Source organism: Penaeus vannamei, chromosome 35, assembly GCF_042767895.1.
Source record: "Penaeus vannamei isolate JL-2024 chromosome 35, ASM4276789v1, whole genome shotgun sequence".
NCBI classification, from domain to species: Eukaryota; Metazoa; Arthropoda; class Malacostraca; order Decapoda; family Penaeidae; genus Penaeus; species Penaeus vannamei.
In genome coordinates, this window is record NC_091583.1 from 14,870,037 (window position 1) to 14,880,036 (window position 10,000).

The 10,000-nt window shown below is 44.3% G+C and overlaps 1 protein-coding gene across 9 annotated transcripts in view; it reads left to right on the forward strand.

The window, feature by feature from the left end:
• Nucleotides 1-10,000, forward strand: part of LOC113808168 (homeotic protein ultrabithorax) — a 945,716-nt gene that overhangs the window by 431,158 nt on the left and 504,558 nt on the right. For 6 of the 9 annotated variants that reach the window (XM_070114338.1, XM_070114337.1, XM_070114334.1 and 3 more), the window contains one exon: nt 1,821-1,895. The exons of the other annotated variants lie outside the window; for them this stretch is intronic. In XM_070114338.1, coding sequence (XP_069970439.1) covers nt 1,821-1,895 — 75 coding nt within the window. The remainder of the gene's footprint in view (nt 1-1,820; nt 1,896-10,000) is intronic. 9 annotated transcript variants of the gene reach the window in all.

Below are 10,000 nucleotides of genomic sequence, written 5' to 3' on the forward strand. Positions count from 1 at the left end.
CGGTTTTGGGTGGAAAAGGAGCGGGAGAAAGAGAGAAAGAGAGGGAGAGGGAGCGGGAGAGAGAGAGAAAGAGAAAGAGAAAGAGAGGGAGGGAGAGAGAGAGAGAGAGAGAGAGAGAGAGAGAGAGAGAGAGAGAGAGAGAGAGAGAGAGAGAGAGAGAGAGAGAGAGAGAGAGAGAGAGAGAGAGAGAGAGAGAGAGTGAGTGAGTGAGAGAACGAGAGATAGATAGATAGATAGAGAGAGAGGGAGACTGAGAACGAGGGAGAGAGAGAGAGAGAGAGAGAGAGAGAGAGTGAGAGAAAGAGAGAGAGAGAGAGAGAGAGAGAGAGAGAGAGAGAGAGAGAGAGAGAGAGAGAGAGAGAGAGAGAGAGAGAGAGAGAGAGAGAGAGAGAGAAGAGAGAGCAGAGCAGTGAGTGAGAGTGAGAGAATGAGAGATAGATAGACAGAGAGAGAGAGAGGGAGACAGAGCAGAGAGAGAGAGAGAGAGAGAGAGAGAGAGAGAGAGACAGAGAGGGAGAGAGAGAGAGAGAGAAAGAGAAAGAGAAAGAGAAAAAGAGAGAGTGTGTGTGTGTGTGTGTGTGTGTGAGTGAGTGAGTGAGTGAGTGAGAGAATGAGAGATAGATAGATAGATAGATAGATAGATAGATAGATAGATAGATACATAGATAGAGAGAGAGAGAGAGAGAGAGAGAGAGAGAGAGAGAGAGAGAGAGAGAGAGAGAGAGAGAGAGAGAGAGAGAGAAATTTAGAAGATTCTTCATGCAAACTTATATACTGTATATGCATTTTATAGCCTGAAAACATAGTGGTATGCGGAGCTTTAGTGATGGAATGAATGCAACATAACTAACACTGCTTGAATGTGGTTGCCATGGTATCTGTTTCTATGTAAAAATAATAATAACAATGATAATAATGATAACAAATAATTAAAAAACAAAATAAGGTTGTGCTTCCAGTTTGGATTATGGTTTCTTAAACGAGGGTGCTTACCAAATGCTTTTAAAAAAGGTAAAAAAAAAGCAAAATGGTTTCTCCTGATACGCTTATTAAAATATGGGCGTGTAGAAGGTATGAATATGCATGAAAGCAAAAAGAAAATCAGTTTTGGTGTTTTGACAATGCAAGAGACGGTTGCAAAGACAGGGCGCTGCAAGTGGTTCTTCAACAATCTATGCTTTATGAGAGGTGCAAATAGAAACTGGTTTAAGAAGAAACGCTTGTACGGAATGAACTTACACTCGAGCTTTGTAATGTAGTTGCCGAAGCGAGGTTGGAAGCAAAGTCCTTTCTCAGACTGCCTTTTAGGGGCGCTTGGTGGAACTCCAAAATGGGATGCAAGCAGGGGGAAGAAAGAGGTATACTAACCTGTTTCATCTACCTGAGGGGAAAATGTAGTTTCAAAAATTCTGAAATTAGAGTTTGAAGAACCTGAGATCTTTCAGCACAAACTAACATTCAACATCCTACAACTACGTGCGGGAGTACCCACGTGACGTCGACGAAGGCCCAACACTCCCGACTCCTCCATCAGGGAAAAACCACGACTAAGTCCCTTCCCCCACCCCCTACCCCCCGTGAACCTACTCCAACTCCTGTGACTGCACGACTCCCCAACCTTCTCTCCACTCCCACCCCTCCTACTACCCCCTCACCCCCTCCCCTCTTCATACACGACTCCCCCAACCTTCTCTCCACTCCCACCCCTCCTCCTACCCCCTCAACCCCACCCCTCCCGACGCCTCCACCCGCCTTTTAGCTACGTAAGGGCTCCTTGAGTCACCTTTATAGTAACTGACCTTTCCAATCCTTCCTGCCAGCTAGCCCATGCCGTACATTCCCCCACGGCGCCCTCCAGAGCTCTCCGGTCGCTGGAGTTAAACAGTTCGGATCCGGTAAGTGAGACGCCCAACCGTTCGGGAAGAAGGGACTCTAACAACGGCTTGTACTAACACTTTGCAGGTGGATTTTACAGGTGGAGTTCCAGGTGGATTTGTGGGTGGATCTCTAGGTGGATTTTTATGTGGATGTCCAAGTGGATTTGAAGGTGGATCTATAGGTGGGATTTCCAGGTGAATTTTCAGGTGGATCTCTAGGTGGAGTTTCCAGGTGGATATCCAGGTAGATTTTCAGGTGGAATTTCCAGGTGAATTTCCGTGTGGATTTCCAAGTGGATTTCCATGTGGATTTCCCTATGGTGATCGTCGATATTTGTATGTAATGGAAGAGGTTATGAAGTCATTGCCTTGATCTTTTTAATTCACATATGTTCTCTTTGGTTGAAGTTTGGCTATGAGGAAATCTGAAAAACGTTTATATTTCTAAATGACGTCTCTGTCTAAGATTGTGTGATGTAGAGATTCTTACAGGGAATATATTTCATTTTTATGTTATTTCTGTTCTTCTGTCTTTCAGGTTTATATGCATTTTTTTTTTCATATAAACATCACTTTTTGATAAGCGTTCAATTTTTTTTATTGCAAGATCTTTTTTGATTCGTAAAATATGCAGTCTGTGCCTGGGTATATACTGTATATCTGTAAATGTGTGTGTGGGGGGGAGGGGCACACATAGATATAGATATATAAATAGACAGATAGATAGGTAGACAGACAGATAGATAGATAGATAGATAGATAGATAGAGAGAGAGAGAGAGACAGACAGACAGACAGACAAACAGAGACAGAGCAAGAGAGATAAAGATAGAGACAGATAGATAAGTACATAGAGAAAGAAAGAAAGAGAGAGAGAGAGAGATAAAGACAGAGACAGATATATAGATTGAGAAAAAAAAAACACGGAGTAGGTAGACACAGCTAATGTGTCTGCGCAAACTTACCATCACACGAATAGTATTGTAAAAAAAAGACACATAATCACACTGATTCGTTACACCACTCCCCATGCTTTCCAATGAATAATAAAAGCACACTCAAGCCCATAAGTACGAATTCATGTTCACTTACCCGGGATTATAGCATTTGCAAACCCTTACAAGCTTCTGTATGAGTGTCTCTGCATTATGTACATAGATTTCATTTGTTTGCTTGTGCTAACTTTTTTGCAATCCCCCCTTCGTTATATTAAAGTGAAATGAGGCAAAAATAGACATGGCGGGAAGGATAGATAGAGGCGAGTGATAGTGTCTAACATTCCGGGATGGGGTTAGGGTGGGGGGGGGGGGGGGGGGGGGGCATGTAGCATTGTACAATGGTGTTTATAAAAATATGTTGAGAAACGATAGGAGTGGAAGAATGGAGGGAGAAAAACGGGATAAAAAGGTATGAGAGAGAGAGAGATAGAGAGAGAGAGAGATAGAGAGAGAGAGATAGAGAGAGAGAAAGAGACAGAGTATGATATATATATAAGATGAGAGAGAGACAGAGAGATGAGAGAGAGAGAGAGAGAGAGAGAGAGAGAGAGAGAGAGAGAGAATGAGAGACAGAGACAGAAAGAAAAAGAGAGAGAAAGAGACAGAAAGAGAGAGAAAGAGACAGAAAGAGAGAGAAAGAGACAGAAAGAGAAAGAGAGAAACTCAGGAGAGAGCAAATGGCATTGCACAAGAGGGAACAGTAAGTTGTATATGATAGGAAGGGAAGCCACTTAGTACACCAAAGATATGACTTGGTATTAAGTGCGCCCAGCAACAGGAATAAAGTGAACTTGTAAAGTCGCTTTATATTAGAATGAGCAGAGGAGTAAATTAAGTTAGTGAAGGGAGAAGCAGATGAAGAAGCAAACTCGGCCGAGAGGAAGTAAATCGCAAAGTGAAAAAGAAGAAAATAAATATCGTGAGAGAGAGAGATGGGAAGGGAGAGAGAGAGAAGGGGGGGGATGGAGAGAGAGTGAGTGAGGAAAGATGAGAGAGAGGAGGAAGGGGGTGAGATGGAGAGAGAGAGGGGGGAGATGACGAGAGAAAGAGGAACGAGAAAAGGGTGAGTGAGAGAGAGAACGAGAGAAAGACTACAGAGAGAGAGAGAGGGGAGAGAGGGAGAGAGAGAGAGAGAGAGAGAGAGAGAGAGAGAGATAAAGAGCGAGAGAGAGAGAGAGAGAGAGAGAAAGAAAGAGAGAAAGCGAGAGAGAGAGTGAGAGAGAGAGAAAGCGAGAGAGAGTGAGAGAGAAAGCGAGAGAGAGTGAGAGAGAGAAAAAAAAAGAGAAAGAATGAATGAAAGAAAGAAGGAGAGAGAAGAGAGCAAGACACAGCAAGAATGAGAGAAAGAGTGAGAGGAAAATCGCAAACAGGGGTGGGTGTATTAGTGTTGGTCAAGGGAGAAAAAAGGGTAAACGTGGAAGAGAGAAACTGAACAAGAAATGGTGTTAGATAGAAATGAGCTACAGACGCCAGGAGTCTACTCAGAAGAATCGAAGGAAAACGTACGTGTGTGTGAAAGAGAAACAGAAGGGGAATAAGCAACGAAAGAAGACGGTAGGCTACGATATTTATTTTCTTTTCTTTGTCTTTTTTTTTGCTTTTTGCTTTTTCTTTTTTGATTTCTTTCTATCCCATTATTTCCCTTGGGAGGAGGAAGGGAAAACGTCTGGGAAGAATGAGAAAAGAAGGAGGATAAAAAACAGGAAGACGATATTATCCTTTATTTCCTTCCTTCCCTCCTTCCTTCTCTACTTCCCTCCTACCCTCCTTCCTTTCTCCATTCCTTCCCTCCTTCCTTTCTCCATTCCTCCATCCCTCCCTTCCTTCTCAAATCAATTAGGAAGAGAGGACGATAGAAAGAGAAGGAAAATAATTAGAAGAAAGAGACGAAAGAAGAGAAGAAAGAGAAGGAATAACGAGAAGAAGAAAGAGAAGGAATAAGGAGAAGAAGCAAGCAAGAGAAGCCTACAAACAGGAGGAATACGAATGAGCCTCCGCGAGAAATGCTCCACCAACCGGAAATGGAATAAACAATGTTGATTAAGGCAGTACATTATGCAAACGTAGAAAATGAATGGGCTAGCGAAGGTGAGCCATAAGTAAAGAGTGGAAATTGGCCTAACTGAGGAACTTAATGTAGTCTGTCCAGGGCGGAATTAAACCACACAAGGAGCGGTGATGCACGGAGATGTACGGAGGTCGAGGTGTTGGTGCCAGTGCCCTCTGAAAGGTATTGTGCCTGTGAGCCATGGGAGGGCCTGTTAAGTGTACGTGCGAATGTATTATCTTGGAGGAGAAAGAGATGGAAAAAAAGGAGGAAAATGTAATTATATATATATTTTTTTATTTCTTTATTCTGTTTTCCTTCCTCCTCTTTGTTATGATATCATTGCGGAAGAAGAACAAGGAAGAAAGAAAGAAAAAAAATAAAATTAAAAAAAGGAGAATTTTCTTTCTATTTTCTTTATTCTGTTCTCCTTCCTTCCCTTTGCTATAATATAATCACGAAAAAAGAAGAAAGAAAAGAAAAAAAAACAAAGAAAGAAAACAGAAAAAGAGAAAAAGTTTTCTCCCTATCATTATTTCCATCCTTCTTCGTCTACCTCCCTTCCTTCCCTTCCACTCTCTCTTCTTTGCGTAAAAGAAAAAAAGGAAAAAGAAAAAAAAGAAGAAAATTATGCAAAGTGGAGTCAGATAACGCCCGTCGGTGCATGCTTAGAAAGTCTAGCGAGTCATTTACAAGTCATCTTAGAAGACACTGATGGAGGTTGTTCAGTAGTAGATGAAGAGGACGGTATGTTTGTACATGAAGTATACACGAGAGAAGAGAAGATAGGAGGAGGAGGAAGGAGGGGAGATGGGGAGGAGGGAGGAGGAAGGAGGGGGAAAGGAGGGGGAAGGAGAGAAGTAAGGAGAGGGGAAGGGGGAAAAGGGAGGAGGAAGGAGAGGGGAAGGGAGAGGAGGAGTAGAAGAAGGGGGGAAAGGGGAGGAGGGGAGAAAGGGAGGAGGGAAGGGAGAGGGGGGAATAGGAGGACAGAAGGAGGAAAGCGGAGAGGGGATGGGGAGGATGGAGAGGTGGGGTTCAGTGCTTGAGGGAAGGGAAAAGAGAGGAAGAAGATGAAGTAGGGAGTGAAGGAGGGGAGAAGAAAAGAAGGGAGAATAAGAGAACGAGGAAGGAGAGAGAAGATGGAGAAGATGAAGAAGTGGGGGATGATAGAGAGAAGGGAGATGGAGAGTCGGGGAGAGGAGGAGAGGAGAAAGAAGACTAGGAGGGGGCGAGGACGAAGGGGTAGCGGGGTTGGAGGAAAGAATATAAGAGAACACAGTGCGAAAGCCTCTACTTGATTTGATAGCACTTCTGGAAAAGTCCTCTCGAAGTTTTAATGAATGTGTAAATTAGATTGATAACGAGTTGGGCAAAGTAATTAAACTTGTAGAATATATTTCCTCTGGTCTTAACAGGGACGGCAGCCATTGAAGCCTTTTGCCTAAGGCTAGTGTTGTTATAATCATCCCTGTTGTTTTTTCTTTCACTTTTTTTTTTTTTTTTTTTTTTTGAGTCCTGCTTAATTTTAGGGGCGTAGGGGTTGGGGGCTGGGGAGAGGGGGGGGTGAAGGCAAAAGGTTGAAGAGGGGTAAGATACACGCTAGCAAGGTAATATAAAGATGGCGACTGCGGACTCTATTTTCCGGTACTTTTTTTACATTTTTATCTTTTCTTTTGTTTCTTTTTTTCATATATATCTGGCTTTCCATTTTTCACCCCCCCCCCCATTTTTATATGACCGCTCTATATCCGAAATCCCTTTATCATCATTCAACGAAAATTATTACGATTTTTTTATTGCTTTGCCGATGTTCTTTTTCATTTCTCTTAATTGGATTGATATCGAACTTCGTACAAAACGCTATGGTCACCTTTTATCACTCAAGCCGATTCGAATTCGGAGTTTGAACAAATAACTTTTTACTGTTTCGAAGCGAGTGAGCGGTCAGTGGCCACGAGGATGCAGTGCGAATAAGCGCTGAAAACAAAACAAACAGAATATGTAATAATAACAGAAAAGGGTAGTATCAATAAAGATAATAACAGTACCAAAGAATATGCAGAAGTATTATGAACAATAAACCACTAGGAAATAATGAACCTGTCATTAGGCAACAAACAATCATTAGATGTTAATAGGGGAAGTTGTTCGCTCATCAAGTTCTAGAAGTGGTGTGCGAATTACGCGCGGCTATAATTTCCCTCCCATCAAGCTATTACCAAATGTGATGAGCGGGCATGTCACTCTTCAGCCGGCTGCTATTAGATATGTAGAGTTGAGCTAATGGGAATTTTGGCTGAGCGATCGCCCGGAGAATATGCAAGAGAGAGGGGGGAGAAGGGGGAAGGGAGGGGGAAGGAGAGAGAGAGGGAGAGGGAGGAGAAAGGGAAGGGGGAAGGGAGGGAGGAAGGGAAGGGGGGGAGTGGAAGGGAGAGAGACAGAGGGAGGAGGGGGGAGAGAGGGGGGAAGACAGAGATAGAAAGATAGATTGAGAGAAAGAAAGAGAGGGGGCGAGGGAAACAGCGATAGATAGATGGAGAGAGAAGGGGGGCGAGGAAAACACAGAGATAGATAGAAAGAGAGAGAAAAAAGAGAGAAAGGGGGGGGGGGGAGAGTAGAGAGGAATTGCAACATACTGCAATTCACTTCTCGACCACCATCAACACCTCATCTGTTTTAATGCATGCAGCGGCTCATGATGAAGCACCATCGATTTTCCTTTCGTGGGGCGAATCTAAATCATTCCGGCCAGAAGGAAAATAAGGAGGGCGAAAATGGCGCGAAGGAGAAGCAGAAAAGAAAGGGGGAAAGGGGAGAGGGGGAGGAGGGGGAGGAGGAAGAAGGAGGAGGAGGGGGAAGGGCATATCGTTGGGGCAAGCGAAAGGGTTAGCGAAATCGGCGTGAATGCAGTGCCAGGCCGCCATAGAGACAAGGCTAATGGCGGTGTTGGAGGGAGGAGAAGGAGAAGTAGGGAGGTGGGGGTGAGAGGGGGGGTTGTCTCACCGGACTTGGGAGGATAAATTGCCTCTCCTCCCCTCCCCCCCCCCCTTTCCTCCTTCTTCTCTTCCTCCCTCCCCCCTTTTTTCTTCCGAAAAGGGAGGGATTTCGACGCGTAGATCCCAACTTCCTCCCTTCAAAAATCGTCGGGGAAACACCCTTTATATAAACAATACAAAGAGAGAGGCCAAAGGCAGTAACTCCCACAACAAATAAAATCCTTGCAAGTTAGCACCTTCATTTTCATACGGGGACCGAAGATGGAAAAATGGCCCTTAGACCTACGGTACCCTGAAACCAAAATGGCTTATCACACCCTCCTCCCCCCCCTCCCCCCGAAAAAATTAGCGATATAGTGGCCCTGTGTCTGGAACCAGCCATCCCTCACCTTTTAGTATTCCATCCCAGAACTTAGCGCGGCTCTACGTTCTGGAAATTTACAGTTCCCGGCAGAGGCTGGAAATAAATGAATACACGCTACCAGACCTCCGTACCCTCATTATTCACGCTGAGTTTAGTGGCTGGCGGCAACACAGTGCTCACCGTCGGGACCGATAATGGCGAAAATGCTGTAGGATTCCTAGCTAAATCTGAGCTCTCCGGGACAGTGAGGGATAGGCTTGTTTGCAGGCGAGCCGCAGAGTTCACACTGAGGTGGATGTTTATGATTTCGTGGATATGGAGTTTGTGATATCCACGTCTCTCTCCTTTGAAAGTGTGAAATGTGCGATCGTTTAAGTCTTTTTTTCCTTTCTTCTTCTTCTTCTCTTCGTCTTTTTCCTCTTCTCTTTCTTCTCTCTTCCTTAAGGTTCATGAAGTGAGAGTTTGAGTTTGAGTTCGCGTTGTGTTTTTCCTTCAGGATTCCTTACGATCGCCGGGGCTCCGTTTAAGCCCTAGACCTTTGAAAAAAAAGAAAGAAAGAAAAAAAAACAATTTATATGAATGATTGTGTATGTGTGATCGCGCTTAAGTGTGCGTGCGCGTGTACTTACGTGAATATGCGTCGTGTGTGCGGACATGTCTACAAATGCGCTCATGTCATTGCCACGTATGCGCATGTGTCTAGACTCCCCCAAAGCGCTCAAAATGAGGTAAAAATCGGACGCGCCATTAAGTGCGGGCAGCGGCGACGAAGGACGGAGCCGCGTTCAGCACAAGGCAAATGTGGAATGGGACACAAACTAATGATTATGCAAGGATGGCGCAAGGCAGCTCCGCCGAGAATTTGTATTTATGCTGGAAGTTTCAATGTAAGGACACCTGATGCCCCTCTCATTATCTCTGAATTATTGTTTCAGATATTCTGGATTCCTTTTCTGGCCTTCTCCCTTGCTCCTCTTCGCTCCGCACTCGCTACTCCGGGCTAAGCGATGCCCGCCGCCTCTCGCTGGTAGTTTTACTTCTCTTTTCCTGTTTTGGGTCTCTTTCTCTCTCCGTGTCTGTCTGTCTGGCTGTCGCTCTCTGTCTGTCTTTCTTTCTCTCTCTCTCTCTCTCTCTCTCTCTCTCTCTCTCTCTCTCTCTCTCTCTCTCTCTCTCTCTCTCTCTCTCTCTCTCTCTCTCTTTATCTACTTTCTTTCTTTGCACATTTCAGATTTTTGCATCACTCTCTCCCTCTGTCTATCTATCTATCTATCTCTTTCTCTTCTCTCACTATCATTTTCATTTTTTTTTCTTTGCGAAACTCCATATCTGCACCTCTCTCTCTCTCTCTCTCTCTCTCTCTCTCTCTCGCTCCCTCCCTCCCTCCCTCTCTCTCACTCCCTCCCTTTCTCACACCTTTCTCTCCCTCAACATCCTCATTTTCAAAACAGAAACAAACATCAAATTCCCACCATCTGCCTCACACTCTTCGTCCTCCGATATCACCTTTTTTGAGAGATAACACGCTACCTTTGTACTTTATCCTTTCTTCAGTTCAGTTCACTATTCCGTTTTATATAAGGTCGTCCGTTTTCTATTTTCATGTCGCGGGGCTTTCGATAAATCGTCCATTTTCCCCTTCACAGTTCCCGCTGCCGTATGTACCTGTGTCCATTTTTTTTTTTTTTTTTTTTTGTGTTTTGTGTGTTGGGAGGGGTGGGG